General features: G+C 44.6%; 1 protein-coding gene across 6 annotated transcripts in view; it reads left to right on the top strand.

Moving 5' to 3' along the window:
* BCAS3 (BCAS3 microtubule associated cell migration factor) overlaps window positions 1–16,707 on the top strand; it is a 602,204-nt gene that overhangs the window by 20,713 nt on the left and 564,784 nt on the right. For all 6 annotated transcript variants that reach the window (XM_062215515.1, XM_062215514.1, XM_062215517.1 and 3 more), the window contains exon 5: window positions 11,494–11,600. In XM_062215515.1, the coding sequence (XP_062071499.1) occupies window positions 11,494–11,600 (107 nt within the window). The remainder of the gene's footprint in view (window positions 1–11,493; window positions 11,601–16,707) is intronic.

The raw sequence follows: 16,707 nt of genomic DNA, 5'->3' as shown, positions 1-16,707 counted from the left end.
TCCTTTTGCATCTGAAAATGTATATGGATCCTTCTTGAAAATTATTTTAGTATTATTTGTCGTACTGAACTTACCATCGTATCCTTAATATAGGATCCTTAACCCAGTTGATTTATTAAATTCTTGAATTTGTACGATTTCCTCCTAAATAGTTGAGCATACTCATGTTCTTTACTCCATTCTTTCTGTATCACATCATATGACACTTTGGCCTTGGATTTTTATGGGTATGCTGTTGCATGAAGCAACTGATTGAGACATCTGTAGTGGATGTTGAAAGAATTCACCAGAACAGTCAGATGTAGTGAGCAGAGTTAGAGTTACTGAGCATACTGCAAGGAGCAGCAGACAGGCAGGACAGCTAGGAGGTGACTTGCCTCCCTGCACTGCAAGCCACCAGTGGGCAGGTAGCTAGAGGCTGTCTCCTCCATCCTGGACTGCAGCTTGAAATGTATACTTGTAGCAGTGGTCCCTTGTTAGTTAGAGTGAGTTTTCCCCATTACCCACAGGTTTTCCCATGTAGATATTTGTGTTTCTGGGCAAAGGTCAGGAGCCTGCACTCCTCCTCCCCCCTTAACTTTGAAACTTTCCCAGTGCCCTGGAGCAGCCATAAACATTCTACCCCAATGGATCAACAATGACAAATCTTTGGCATTTGGCTAAGGTCTCATCTTCCAGAGCTGCTTTTTTGCTGGACAGGGGTGTTGCAATGGCCCTCCCTAAGATTGTTGGTCCACCAGGGTTTTGGGGTGTCCCAGGTTCCTGGCTGCAGAGATCCAGCATGGGTGGTGGAGCCTCAGAGAAGAGAGGAGTGATCCACTCCAGAATTGTTTGCCCACATCTAGGGACTGTAGGAGGCTTCGTCTGGAAGAATTTTATATTAAAGGGATTGATATCTTTCTCGAATTACCATTTGGAAATGGATTTTCTATATTCTGGAGGAGATAAACTGAATTAATTTGTATTAGGCAGGACAGCCAGAGGCTGTCTGCTATAGTGTAGGCTATGAGCCAAGAGGAATGCTTGTAACTGTAGTGTCTGCGCAGTTAGGCTAAGTTTTTCTCCATCATCCAACAGGTTTTCCCAGGTAGGTGATTTGCATTTCTGGGCAGGGCTGGGGAACCTGCACTGTCCTTAGCTAGGGGACTTTCTCAGTGCTTCCACGTAATACTTTTTGTTTTGTCTGACCCTAACAGTGTGTATATATTTGTGGATGTTCCATATCTGTATGTTTTAAAGCTGTAGTACGTTTTATCAGTATATTTGATCACACATATACCTAATCACAACATTTGTTAAGTTTCTTTCTGTGTGTTCTTTCCTCAAGAATGATTTTTAGTTTAGGTGTTTGTGTGGCAAGCTGTGAGATAGTCACAGTGTAGTGAAAATTTGGGTATGAGAAAGGGAAAGTAAGGTTTGCTGACTGCGTGTCCAGCATCTCCCTGGGAAAAGCTAACAAGGGCTCATTTTTCTGCTTAGAGTTTCTTGGCCTTTCCTTCCCTGGCTGTGCCTGCTGCAGCTTCTATGCAGTTCCTTGTGGTAGCTGGGGAGATGCCAGAGAAGACTTCTGATCATGGCTACACTAGTTTTGCTTTCTTCATGGTGGAACACTTAGGGGTACCTGGAGATTATATTAGGTATTGAGGCTTCTCTTTGTGGGACGTGGAATTTTTCAGGGAAAACACTTTTTTTAAAAGATTTATTTATTTATTTGAAAGTCAGAGTTATACAGAGAGAGGAGAGGCAGAGAGAGAGAGGTCTTCCGTACGATGGTTCACTCCCCAGATGGCCACAACGGCCGAAGCTGCGCCGATCTGAAGCCAGGAGCCTCCTCCGGGTCTCCCACATGGGTGTAGGGGCCCAAGCACCTAGGCCATCTTCCACTGCTGGGAAAACACTTTAGAAACCTGTTAGATCACTGTAGTTTCAAGTTATTCTGTATTATTTAGAGCAACTCTATTAGTGGTTAGTCGCTTTAAAAATCACAGCATTTGAATGGAACTCTGCTCCCGTTTGCTTTCTGAGAGCTCTGTTTTCTGCCTGGCGTTATTAAGTGGCTGCTTGCCTCCATGCTGTAGTCCACTTGATTATGGCTTACAGTTGTTGTGGTTGGAGTAGGATCTGACAAAGGGTACCCCTCCGAGGGCGTGGATATTTGGTCTAGCTTCAGTCACTTGTGTCCCACATTGGAGTGCCTGAGTTAGACTCTTGGCTTGGGCTCCTGACCTAAGCTTTCTACTAATGCATACCCTGGGAGATAGTGGTAGTGTCTTAAGTAATTGGGTTCCTGCTACCCATGCTGAAGACCTAGATTGAGTTCTCAGTTCTGGCTGTTGGGTGCATTTGGGGAGTGAACCCATGTTTACTCACATTACTCACTCACTGACATCATAGTGGATGAGAACACACTCTTTCAGATTTCCAAATCAGAGTCAAACTGTACATTTAAACAGAATTTTCTGTCATGAAGCCCAAAAGGAAGCAGCATAAAAATGAGTGTTTCTTTCACTTTTGCTGATCAGCAGTTTGTTAGGAAGGCAGCTGCAGGTTTGTTACCTACAGTTGGAGACAGTAGAATAGACAAAAGTGTATGAATTCATACATAAGCAGTTGTGTGTCCTTAACATCAGTCAGTGATGGAGCAAGTGAAGCCTTAGGCTGCTTGTTCCCTAAGTGCTGCTTGTCAGTCTGGCATTGGTTTCCTACAGATGGTGCAGGTACACAGTAAGGCAGCTTTGGCAGCAGCTTTTTGGTCATAATCTTGATTCTTTTGTTGTCCAGCTTTTTTGCGTTTTTCTGCTGAGATTGAATATTCCACTGGACACATGCCCTGTTCGGGCCAGGGCTGTCTTCGTTGGAGGGACTGTGCCGTGCGAGAACTGTGCTGAGAAATTCCTACCACCTCCTGTTCTGTACTTGGCCATTTTTTTGTTTTTAAAGATTTACTTTTTTATTTATTTGAAAGACAGAGTTGGGTAGTGGTGTAATGGTGGAAGAGGTGGGAAGATTTTCTTTCATCTACTAGTTCGCTTCCCAAATGGCTGCAATGGCTGGGACTGGGCCAAGCTGAAGCTTGGAGCCTAGAACTCCATCTGTATATCCCACATGGGTGGCAGGGGCCCAGGTACTTGGGCCATCTTCTACTGCCTTTTCTGGCACGTTAGCAAAGAGCTGGGTCAGAAATGGAGCAACTGGGACTCGAACCAGTGCCCATATGGGATGCTGGCATCACAGGTGTTGACTAAACTCGCAACACTCATTTGGGGAGTGAACCAGCAAATAGGAGATCTCTCCTCCTCTCTGAGACTCTGTCTTTCAAGTAAATAAATAAATCTTAAAAAAAAATAAAGTGATCAGCCCTTGAACTAACCCATTGTATGAGATGCTGGTGTTGCAGGTGGTGGCTTAACTTGCTGCATCACTACCCTGACACCACCTGGCCAGTTTTAATATCAAGGTCTAGTATTATGTTTAAGTGTCAATTTTCACATTTTATAGGCTTCTTTATTCTTCTGTAATTGATTTAAGTAAAAAGGAGAAAAGGGGCTAGCACTGTGGCATAGTAGACTGACTCTTCCTGTGGCGCCACCATCCCTTATGGGTGCCAGTTCCTGTCCTGGTTGCTCTTCTTCCAATCCAGCTCTATGCTATGGCCTGGAAAAGCAGTGGGATATGGCCCAAGTCCTTGGCCCCTGCACTCATATAGGAGACCTGGAAGAAGCTCCAGGCTCCTGGCTTCGGATGGGCTCAGCTTTGGCAGGCCATTGTGGCTATTTGGGGAGTGAACCTATGGATGGAAGACCTTTCTCTCTGTCTCTCCCTCTCTCTGTCTATAACTCTACCTCTTAAATAAATAAAATCTTTAAAAAAAAGGAGAATAAAAAATTTAACTTGGGTGTTTTGGTTTGGGATACAACAGGTTAAGCCTCTCCTTGCTACACCAGCATCCCATATTGAAGTGCCAGTTTGAATCCCAGGTACATTGCTTTCGTCACAGCTTCCTGCTAATGTGCCTGGAAGGCACATTATTTGGGTTCTTACCACCCATGTGGGAGACCAGGTTGGAATTCCTGGTTTCTGCCTTCAGCCTGGCCCTTACTTGGCTGTTGTAGTCATCTGGGGAGTGAAGCTCCAGATGGAAGTTCACACCGTCTCTGTCTTCCCCTCTCTCTTGGTCACTCTGCCACATGAATCTTTAACAAAAGTTAATACCGGGGCATGGACATTTTACCTAATGGTCCCACAGCGGAGTAACTAGGTTCTATTCCCAACTCTGGCTCTTTACTGTAGCTTCCCTTCTAACACAGACCCTTGGAGGCCATGGTGATGGTTCAAGTTAATGGGGTTTCTGCCACTCTTGTGAGGGGATCTTGATTGAGCTCCCAGGTTCTAGCCCTGGCCCAGTCCTGGGATCTCTGTCAGGCTGTGTCTCTGCTTCTCAAAGAATGACTTAGAAAAAAATTAATTTTGGAAAAAAATACATAGAGCATAAAAATAGCATAAAATGTACCACATTAACCACTTTTAGTATATGATTAAGTAGTGTTATGTGTTCACATTGTTGTGTAACCAATCTCTGGAACTGTTTTCATCTTAGAAAACTGAAACTCTGAAACCATCAAACAACAAGTGTTGGTGTTCCCCTTCCTCCCAGTCTCAGGAAACCTCCATGCTATTTTGTCTGTGATTTTGAGTATTCTGAGTACCTCACATAAGTGAAATCATGGTATTTTTCCTTTTATGACTGCATTTTTCACTTAACATAATGTCCTACGGTTTACTCATGTTGCTGCACGTGTCAGAATTCCCTTTTTAGCCGGCGCCGCGGCTCACTAGGCTAATCCTCCGCCTTGCGGCACCAGCACACTGGGTTCTAGTCCTGGATGGGGCATTGATCCTTTCCCGGTTGCCCCTCTTCCAGGCCAGCTCTCTGCTGTGGCCAGGGAGTGCAGTGGAGGATGGCCCAAGTCCTTGGGCCCTGCACCCCATGGGAGACCAGGAGAAGCACCTGGCTCCTGCCACCGGATCAGCGCGGTGCGCCGGCCGCAGCGCGCCGGCCGGCGGCCATTGGAGGGTGAACCAACGGCAAAAAGAAAGACCTTTCTCTCTGTTTCTCTCTACTGTCCACTCTGCCTGTCAAAAAAAAAAAAAAAAAGAATTCCCTTTTTAAGTCTGAATAATATTCTGTTGTATTAAATACCACATTTTGTGTTCCCATTCATTTATCAGTGGACATTTGGATTTCTTTCATGTCTTGGCTGTGAATAATGCTGCTGTGAACATGAGCATACAAATGTGTCTTTCTGTCCCTGTTTTCAATTCATTTGGGCCCAGTAGTGAAATTGCTGGCTTATATGGTACTTTTATTTTTAATTTATCGAGAGACCATTATATTAGTTCCTATAGGGCAATTAAAAAAACCTACTCATGTACCTGTAAGGGATAGGTGCTTGAATTGTTTACACTTTCCCCACTTGTCAGTACTTGCCTCTGAATGCTTGCTTCACTTTGTCTTCTTTAATAAGGTTGAGCAGTTGTTGCTCAAAACTCGTTTTATTTATGATTACACCATGTGATCAAAGAGGAAAAAGTATTCATTAGAAGATCTAGATGGCCGAGTCTGGGTCACCTTCCCCCCCCCCCCTTTTTTTTTTTTTGACAGGCAGAGTGGACAGTGAGAGAGACAGAGAGAAAGGTCTTCCTTTGCCGTTGGTTCACTCTCCAATGGCCGCTGCGGCCGGCGTGCTGCGGCCAGCGCACCGCGCTGATCGGAAGGCAGGAGCCAGGTGCTTCTCCTGGTCTCCCATGGGGTGCAGGGCCCAAGCACTTGGGCCATCCTCCACTGCACTCCCGGGCCACAGCAGAGAGCTGGCCTGGAAGAGGGGCAACCGGGACAGAATCTGGCACCCCAACCGGGACTAGAACCCGGTGTGCCGGCGCCACTAGGCGGAGGATTAGCCTAGTGAGCCGCGGCGCCGGCTACCTTCCCATTTTTGAGATAGTTTTTGTGGCCAAGGATGTAGTACTAGCATTATCTCAGCTTGTCACATGCCTATCCTTGTGAGTGAGGTATGCCGGGATAATATTGCAACAAACCTGTATTGCCTTAGAAGCTTGAGTCCACATTTTGGCTATCTTGTAGACATCGAATTGGTGCCTCAAACCTGCATTTTTCCCCTCCATCTCACTATCTCAGCTTACCAGCCAACCCTGCTCACCTTTGAAGTCATTAGAGGTACAGGACTTTCCATGTCTCAGGGTCTTTACACAGGAGACCTCTGTGTCTTTACAATTATCCTCATTTACTATTTCTTTTTTTTATTTTTTTTAATTTTTATTTATTTTTATTTTTGACAGGCAGAGTGGACAGTAGAGAGAAACAGAGAGAAAGGTCTTCCTTTTTGCTGTTGGTTCACCCTCCAATGGCCGCCGCGGCCGGCGCGCTGCGGCCGGTGCACCGCGCTGTTCCGATGGCAGGAGCCAGGTGCTTCTCCTGGTCTCCCATGGGGTGCAGGGCCCAAGCACTTGGGCCATCCTCCACTGTACTCCCTGGCCACAGCAGAGAGCTGGCCTGGAAGAGGGGCAACCGGGACAGGATCGGTGCCCCGACCGGGACTAGAACCTGGTGTGCCGGCGCCGCAAGGCGGAGGATTAGCCTAGTGAGCCATGGCGCCGGCCTTCATTTACTATTTCTTTTAAAAAATTTTTATTTATTTGAGAGGTAGAGTTAATAGTGAGAGGGAGAGACAGATAGAAAGGTCTTCCATCCATAGGTTCACTCCCCAAATAGCTGCAGTGGCTGGAAATGGGCTGATGGAAAGCGGGAGCCTGGAACCTCCTCCGAGCCTACCCACGTGGGTGCAGGGATCCAAACACTTGGGCCATCCTCCACTGCTTTCTCAGGCCACAGCAGAGATCTGGATTGGAAGAGGAGCAGCCGGGACAGAACCAGTGCCATATAAGATGCCAGCGCCGCAGGTGGATGCTTAGCCCACTGCACCAACAGTGCTGCCCCCCTCCTCCCATTTACTATTGGCATTCCCTAAAATGACAACACACTTTGTATACTGGATGTAGGTAATATGAAGCTGGTATCAATATGGATGTGGAATATAGAGGAAGCAGGTTTGGTTTTTCTTTTTAAAGATTTATTTATTTGAAAGGCAGACTTACAGAGAGAGGAGAGAGAGAGAGATACCAATCTTCCAGCCGCTGGTTTACTCCCCAGATAGCTGCAATGGCCAGCTCTGGGCCAGGCCAAAGCTGGGAGCAGGAAGCTTCATTTTGGGTCTCCCACATGGGTGCAGGGGTCCAAGCACTTGCACCGTTCTCTACTGCTTTCTCAGGCCATTAGCAGGGAGGTGGATTGGAAGCGGAGCAGCCGGGACTCAAACTGTCCCACATATGGGATGCCAGGGTTGCAGGTGGTGGCTTAACCTGCTGTGCCACAATGCCAGCGCAATACCCTTCAACTTTTCAGTTGTGAGGAGAAACACAAGATTCTGTCCTCACCCTATAATTGCAGTTTTCTAAGGGGGGAGAATGTGCCATTATATGCATATTGTGTGCAGTAATGAGGGTAGTGTTACAGGTAAGACTGGACAGGCTTTCCAAGGATGGGTGAATTAAAGGAGGGGAGAGAATATTGTAGTTAGCTAAAAGCACACAGGATGGTAGGTGTTTCAGCAGCAAAGACTGAGGTTCATGTTTAGGGATGGTATAAAAAAAAGAAACCATTGAAGAAGATAAGGAATATTTCTGGATAGAATTCTGTGGTGGTATGATGCAGGATGTAAGGATAGAAGTAAAAGAATAAGGATTATTTGTCTCTATCATAAATTAATTTTCAAGAATAATATAAATGTTTTTACAAAATTAAGCCTTTTTGTTAAAAAGCAACGAATTCTTAAGAACGACTGTCATCCAGAGCAAGTGGCTAAGCAGAATCTAAAAACAAGAGAAAGAAGATTTTGTTCATATAATGACCTCAGGGTTTTTTTTTTTAGAAAGCTTTTATTTAATAAATGTAAATTTCATAGGTACAGCTTTTGGAATATAGTGGTTCCTCCTTCCATACCCACCCTCCCATCACCACCCCGTCCCATCTCCTACTCTCTCTCCCGTCCATTCTTCATTAAGATTCATTTTTAATTATCTTTATATACAGAAGATCAACTCTATACTAAGAAAAGCTTTCAACAGTTTGCACCCACACAGACACACAAAATATAAAGTACTGTTTGAAGACAAGTTTTACCGTTAATTCTCATAGTACAACTCATTAAGGACAGAGGTCCTACATGGGGAGCAAGTACACAGTGACTCCCGTTGTTGATTTAACAATTGACATCTTATTTATGATGTCAGTGATCACCCGAGGCTCTTGTCATGAGCCTCCAAGCCTTTTGAGTCCACAAACTCTGACATTATTTAGACAGGCCCGTAATCAAAGTGGAAGTTATCTCCTCCCTTCAGAGAAAAGTACTTCCTTTTTTTTTTTTTTTTTTTTGACAGGCAGAGTGGACAGTGAGAGAGAGAGGGAGAGAGAAAGGTCTTCCTTTGCCGTTGGTTCACCCCTCCAATGGCCGCTGCGGCCGGCACGCTGTGGCCAGCGCACCGTGCTGATCGGAAGGCAGGAGCCAGGTGCTTCTGGTCTCCCATGGGGTGCAGGGCCCAAGCACTTGGGCCATCCTCCACTGCACTCCCAGGCCATAGCAGAGAGCTGGCCTGGAAGAGGAGCAACTGGGACAGAATCCGGCGCCCGGACTGGGACTAGAACCTGGTGTGCCAGCGCTGCAAGGTGGAGGATTAGCCTGTTGAGCCATGGCGCCGGCCGGTACTTCCTTTTTTAATGGTTTTTTAAAATGTGTCATTTGAACCCTTCCAAAAGGAATGACCTGTGATTGAGGTGCTATTAGTATGTAGAAGGATACTGGATTGAACATCAAGAATTGTGAGATTTCTCATTCAGCTATGAATAAGTCATATCTAACTTGTTTGTGTTAATGATAAAATGAAATTGACCTCTCTGCAAGTAAAACAGGACTGATGTGTCAGGTTTAATGATGTACACAAAAGCATATTGGAAATTATAAAACTATCATTCAGATGTAAGTTATAAAAGTAATTAGGCTCCATGTAAATAATTTTATAATTCTGAATTTTGCTAGGTATAGAGTCATATGTATTTGTGCCAATGAATTCCTGTCAAAGAAAATACGTGTTAAAAAATTACTTTCTCAGTGTAAAATTTGTTTAATGATTTTGATGTTTACACAGCAGCAAATCCAGAATGCCAAGGTTGTAGGTAAAGGGGTATGGCATAGTTTGTGGTTTAAGTAGGTCACTTTGTAGTGTTGTTTGGTGAGCCATGGTGGATACAACAAGGAAGCCACTTATGCTTTTAGAGTAGGTGTTTTAGCTAGGATAGAGTGGTGTTGGTGGAAAAAATTGGAGATCTGTTTAGGAACACATAGGAATTTGTAACAGATGAGCTGTTTTGGGGGTGAGTGAGGGGAGAAAATGAATTCTGTGTTTATCAAAGGGATAGATAATGATGCTCTTCACCAAAATAGGAAACATTCGAGGAAGCTCATATTTGGAGTGGAAATTATGGTCATGGAGTGGAATTTGAGCTTCTATTGGGACAACCCAAATGCATGTCAAGGATATTACCAGTAGATACAACTAAAGCAATGGATAAAATAAGATCACGTAGGGGAAAGGTATATGATGAGAAGGAAAGGGAGTTTAGGAATTAGTTTTGAATAACTCCAATATTTAGAGGTAGAAAAAGTTGGGCCAGCAGTGAAAATTGTGAAGGAATGAGTAGAGACATTGGAGAAAAATAAGGAGTGGATTATCCATGGAATACTAAAGAAAAGTATTCAAGGAGGAAATGGTGAATGCTGGTGATAGTTGCTGAGTAGTCAAATAAGATATGCTTAAAAAAATCTGCTGGATTTTCAGCTTAGAGATTAGTGTGACTATCACAGAAGTTACTTGGAAGAATGTTAGGGCCAGAAAACATAAGGAAATTTTTTGGGGTGAACGGGAGATGAAAAATAGAGGTGACAGTTATAAATAACTTTAGAAACATAGCTTCTAGAAGAATAGAGTGATAAAGTCTGGTGAAGGGAAAAGGATATAGATTGCTTTCATTTATGAGTTCTAAAAGAAAGATTTATTTTATTTGAAAGACAGAGTGACAGAGAGGAAGATAGCAAGAAAGATGAAGATCTTTTATCCTGTGGTTCACTTACCAAATGGTTACAACAGCCAGGGCTGGGCCAGGCCAAAATCTAGGAGCTCCAAAGGGGCCAGATCTAGGGCCAGATCTAGGGGCTCCAAAGCACTTGGGCTGTTCTGCTGCTGCCTCCCCAGTTGCATTAGAAGGAAGCTGAATTAGAAGCAGAGGAGCTGGGACTTGAACTGGCACTCCGAAATGTGATGCCAGTGTCACAAGTGGTAGCTTAACCCCCTTTGCTATGAGGCCTGCGCTCATATAATTCTTTTTGTAGTTGACAGTCTGTCCAGTTACCTTAGAAATATTGGGATTATTTGTTATATGAGCAACATGCATTTTCTTCTAGTGCTAGATTTAAAGATGTAGAATTTCTATATGGTTATACTTCATATTTCAATTTAGTTAATATTGGCAAAATATTTCATTTTTATCATTTACAGATTATTTTGTTTCAGATGTTTGATCTCTGTTTTGCTAGTGAGATTGATTTTTAGATTCTTACTTGTACTAGTAATTATAGATATTCTATTTTTTTTTTAAAGTTCCTAGTGTTGATACTGGCACAGCTCTTTTTTTTTAAAGATTCGTTTTATTTATTATTTTTTTAAACAGGCAGAGTTAGAGAGAGAGAGAGAGACAGAGAGAAAGGTCTTCCTTTTCCGTTGGTTCACCCCCCAAATGGCTGCTGTGGCCGGCGCACTGCGCTGATCCGAAGCCAGAAGCCAAGTGCTTCCTCCTGGTCTCCCATGCAGGTGCAGGACCCAAGGACTTGGGCCATCTTCCACTGCACTCCTGGGCCACAGCAGAGAGATTTTATTTATTTATTTGAAAGTCAGAGAGAGAAGAGAGGCAGAGAGAGAGAGAGGTCTTCCAGCTGCTGGTTCACTCCCCAATTAGCCACAACAGCCAGAGCTGCGCTGGTTGAGGCCAGGAGCCAGGAGCTTCTACCGGGTCTCCCATGTGGATGCAGGGGCCCCAGGACTTGGGCCATCTTCTACTGCTTTCCCAGGCCACAGCAGAGAGCTGGATCAGAAGTGGAACAGTGGACACGAACCAGCACCTATATGGGATGCCGGCGCTGCAGGCAGCAGCTTTACCTGCTGTGCTGCAGCGCTGACTCCTCCTGTGCTTGCTGTTAAATAGAAAAACAGTTTAAACAGTTGTTACCCTAATGCCACTAAAGAAGTGTAGTTATTTTCTTGGTTGATAACTGCATCTTTTAAATTTGCTTCATAATTCTAATGTAGATACGTCACGAAATCTGGAGTTTCAGGAAATACATAGCACTGGAAATGAACCACCTTTGCTGATTATGATCGGCTACAGTGATGGATTGCAAGTCTGGAGCATCCCTGTAAGTATGACAATGAATCCTAATACGTCATACTCTCCTGCGGGATAGCTTATGTGGAATCTTGAGATACCTTTATAGTTGTGTTATGGTCTCATCTATGTTATGGTTTCACAATGAGTTGCCGGGAGACTGCTTTGTGCACAACAGCATAACGAGGTATTGGGATTGAGAGGCAAGGGAAGAATGCTCTGTATGGCTGATCAAGTGGATCAGGAATTGTGCAAATCATGTTCCATGAAAAAGCTCAGTATTTCTGTTGGCAAATTCTTTTTGTTTTCTTAAAGATTTATTTATTTATTTGAAAGGCAGAGACAGAGAAATCTTCCATCCGTTGGTTTACTCCCCAAATAGCTGCAATGGCTGGGGCTGGGCCAGGCAGAAGCCAGGAACCTGGACCTACATAGGTCTTCTGTGCAGTTGCAGGGGCCCAAGCACTTGGGCCATCCTCTGCTGCATTCCCAGATGTATGAGCAGGGTGCTGGATTGGAAGTGGAGCAGCTAGGACTTGAACTGGTATCCGTATTGGCTGCTGCTGCTGCAGGTGGTAGCTTTAACTGCTTTGCCACAGTGCCGGGCTTCTTAGTATAAATAAGGATTATTATTTATTTTTTTAAAAAAGATTTATTTTATTTATTTGAAAGAGTTATGCACAGAGAGGGAGGGAGAGAGACAGAGGGAGGAAGGGAGAGAGGGAGAGGCCTTCCATCTGCTAGTTCACTTCCCAGATGGCCGCATTGGCTGGAGCTGTGCTGATCCAAAGCCAGGAGCCAGGAACTTTCGGATTTCCCATGTGGGTGCTGGGGCTCCAGGACTTAGGCCATCTTTTCCTGTTCTCCCAGGCCATAGCAGAGAACTAGATTAGAAGTGGAGGAGCCGGAACTAGAACTGGCGCCCATATGAGATGCTGGCACTGCAGGTGGCAGCTTCACATGCTGTGCCACATCGCCGGCCCTGAGGATTATTATTTCTGTTTTACAGAAGTCTAGACTGAGACTTCTGGAAGTTTTTTTTTTTTTTTTACACTAGCAGCCACTTCTGATACATTCTTATAGGTTTTTTTTTTGCAAATAAATATATTCCTTAACCCTTGGTCTGAATCTCGTTGTTTTTTGCTTCATGTTGGCATTTGGGGAACTTCTTCATTCAGTCTGATAGCTGTGTAATAATTCTTTTCAGATTTTTCTGACTTTACTGGTTTGCTATTGATATAAAAATGCTATTAATTTATTTTTAAGATTCTGTTTTTGGGGCCGGCGCCGTGGTGCAGCAGGTTAACAACCTGGCCTGAAGAGCCGGCATTCCGTATGGGTGCCGATTCTAGTCCTGGCTGCTCCACTTCTGGTCAGCTCTCTGCTATGGCCTGGGATAGCAGTGGAAGATGGCCCAAGTCCTTGGGCCCCTGCACTCATGTTGGAGACCCGGAGGAAGCTCCTGGCTCCTGGCTTCGGATTGGCACAGCTGTGGCCATTGCGGCCAATTGGGGAGTGAACCATCAGAGGGAAGACTTTCTCTCTCTGTCTCTGTCTCTCCTCTCTCTCTGTAACTCTGACTTTCAAATAAAATAAATAAATTTTTAAAAATAAATAAATAAGGCCAGTGCCGTGGCTCACTAGGCTAATCCTCAGCCTGAAGCGCTGGCACTCTGGATTCTAGTTCCAGTTGGGGCACTGGTTCTGTCCCGGTTGCCCCTCTTCCAGGCCAGCTCTCTGCTGTGGCCAGGGAGTGCAGTGGAGGATGGCCCAAGTGCTTGGGCCCTGCACCCCATGGGAGACCGGGAGGAGCACCTGGCTCCTGGCTTTGGATTGGCGCAGCGCACCAGCCGCAGTGCGCCAGCCATGGTGGCCATTTGTGGGGTGAACCAATGGAAAGGTAAGACCTTTCTCTCTGTCTCTCTCTCTCACTGTCTAACTCTACCTGGCAAAAAAAAAGTAATAAAGCACCTGAAACATGAAAAAAAAAAAAGATTTTGTTTTTATTTATTGGAAAGACAGAGTGACAGGGAGAGACAGTAAGAGAGATCTTCCATCCCCTGGTTCACTCCATCTAATTATTTGAGCTGGGTCAGGTTGAAGCCAGGAGCCTGGGACTCCATCTAGGTCTTCTATATGGCTGGCAGGGGCTCAGATACTTGAGCTGTCACCCACCGCCTTCTTAGACCTAGTAGAAGAGAGCTGGGTTTGAAGTGGAAGAGTGCGAACTTGAACTGGTGCTCTGATATATGGGGTCCTAGTGTCCTAAGTGGTGGCTTAACCTACTATGCTGCACTGCTGGCCCAGATGTAAAGACTTAAATGCCTATTTTTTTGATATTTAAACAAAGTTGTAATGAATGAACTTGAACTAAGATTGTTATGTGTCTGCACCTATATGGGATAACATTCCTTCAGTGGAATTTTTAAAGATTTATTTATTTATTTGATAGAGCTACAGAGGGAGAAACACAGAGATTGATGTTCCATCTGCTGGTACATTCCCAAGAAGGCTGCAATGGCCAGAGCTGGACCGGGTCCAAGCCAGGAGCTTCTTATAGGTCTCCTATGTGTGTGGCAAGGGCCCAAACAATTAGGCTGTCTGCTGCTATTCCTAGGCATTTAGCAGGGAGCTAGATTGGAAGTGGAGCAGCCAGGACTTGAACCGATTCCCGTGGAATTCTGACAGAGTCAAAGTCTAAGTCCTTTTTTTTTTTTTAAGATTATTTATTTATGTATTAGGTAGAGTTGCAGAGAGAGGGAAAGACAGAGAGAAAGGTCTTCCACCCACTGGTTCACACCTCAAATGGCTGCAATGGCCGGAGCTGGGCCGAGCTTCTTCTGGGTCTCTCACGTGGGTGCAGGGGCCCAATCACTTGGGCCATCTTCCACTGCTTTGCCAGGCCATAGCAGAAAGCTGTATCAGAAGTGGAGCAGCCAGGACTCAAACCAGCACCCATATGGGATGTTGACACCCAGGCAAAGACTTAGCCTGCTGTGCCACAGCGCCTGCCCCTAAGTGCATTTGTAATTGTGATTGATGTCTTGCATTGTGTAGTATCAGTCCTAGTTTGCCTGCTGACCTCTGCGTGTACTCCTTAGGGTGATGAAAAATAAGTTTTTTTTTTTAAGAAGATGTATTTTATTTATTTGAATGGCAGAGTTAGACACACGTGCACGCACACACACACACACAGAGACAAAGACAAAGTCTTCCATTTGTCGGTTCACTCCCCAAATGGTCGCAGTGGTAGGGCTGAGCCAGGTAAAGCTAGGAGTCAGGAGCTTCTTACGGGCCTCCCACATGGGTGAAGGGGCCCAAGGACTTGGACCATCTTCTGCTGTTTTCTCAGGCACATTAGCAGGTAGCTGGATCAGAAGTTGAGCAGCCAGGACTTGAACCAGCTCCCGCATGGCCTTCAGTGTTGGTGGCTGTAGCTTGACCTGTTATGCCACCACATTGGCCCCCAAAATAAAAGTTTTTAAAAAGAAGATGAAGCTTTGTAACATCACTGGGTGGGATTTAGTATGGACTGTATATTTTGTCTGGTTTCATGTAAGTTTCTGGTGTTGACTAAATACCTTATCTTTTCTATAGGTGGGTGGATTTCTGTTATCTGGTTATTTTGTTTCTGGGCCAATAGAATTTGCATATGTACCGCTAATAAATTTATTCACCAAACTGCTTTGAAACCCCTTGAGTGTGTGTGTGTGTGTTTGTGTCTTTCAGCCTGAATTTTTTTCTTTTTATGTTGGATAATTTCTTCTTAAAAGATTCCTTTTTTAAATTTTTTTATAAAGATTGATTTATTTATTTGAAAGTCAGAGTTACACAGAGAGAGAGGTCTTCAATCTGATGGTTCACTCCCCAGTTGGCCGCAATGACTGTGCTGATCTGAAGCCAAGAGCCAGGAGCTTCTGCTGGGCCTCCCACATGGGTGCAGGGGCCCAAGGACTTGGGCCATCTTCTACTGCTTTCCCAGGCCATAGAGGAGAGCTGGATCAGAAGTGGAGCAGCCGGGTCTCAAACCAGCATCCACATGGGATGCCGGCGCTTCAGGCCAGGGCGTTAACCTGCTGCACCACAGCGCCGGCCCCCTTAAAAGATTTCTAAGCAAACACATTATTTTGGATTTAATGGAAATCAGGATGTTCTCAAGTATCGAATTTGTCTTCAGTGGCATAGGGATTATTACTACTCTTCTTAATAAGAAGTATTTTTTACATATTTATTTGAAAGGCAGAGTGACAGAGATAGGGAGAGACAAAAAGAAATAGAGAGAGGTGTCTTCCGTCCACTGGTTCATTCCCTAAATGTCCACAATAGCCGGGGCTAGAACATACTGAAGTCTGCAGCAGGAACTCCATCTTGTTCTCCAATGTGGGTGGTGGTGGGAACTGTAGTACTTAGGCCATTGTTCACTGCCATACTGTGCCAGTATGGCATTTTGTATGAGATGACAGCAGGGAAATACCAGCTTTCCCAATCTGTCAGGCCTCTTCTTTTTTTTTTTTTTTTTTAACTTTTATTTAATAAATATAAATTTCCAAAGTACAACTTTTGGATTATAGCAGCTCCCCCCCGCCCCAACCAATGTCCCACCTGCAACCCTTCCATTACCACTCCCTCTCCCATCCCATTCATCAAGATTCATTTTCAATTATCTTTATATATAGAAGATCAATTTAGTATATACTAAGTAAAGATTTCAACAGTTTGCACCCACACAGATACACAAAGTATAAAGTACTGTTTGAGTACTAGTTATACCGTTAATTCACATAGTACAACACATTAAGGACAGAGATCCTACATGGGGAGTAAGTGCACAGTGACTCCCGTTGTTGGTTTAACAATTGACACTCTTATTTATGACGTCAGTAATCACCTGAGGCTCTTGTCATGAGCTGCCAAGGCTATGGAAGCCTCTTACAGGAAGCGTGATCTGGAGCGGGGTAGCCAGGACTTGAACTGACACTTAGATATGGTTTGCAAGTGTTTCAGTGGTGCTTTAACTGGCTATGCCACAGTGCCTGCCCCAGTTCTGTGTCTTTTAGTCACTTTTATTTATTTTGTGGAGGTAAAATAATCCTGCTGATATGTTGTGATATGTTTGGAATGTGTAGTTGACCTTGCTG

This window comes from Lepus europaeus, chromosome 18 (assembly GCF_033115175.1).
Source record: "Lepus europaeus isolate LE1 chromosome 18, mLepTim1.pri, whole genome shotgun sequence".
NCBI classification, from domain to species: Eukaryota; Metazoa; Chordata; class Mammalia; order Lagomorpha; family Leporidae; genus Lepus; species Lepus europaeus.
The sequence above is the reverse complement of the archived record's forward strand: the minus strand, read 5'-3'. Positions and strand labels throughout refer to the sequence as shown.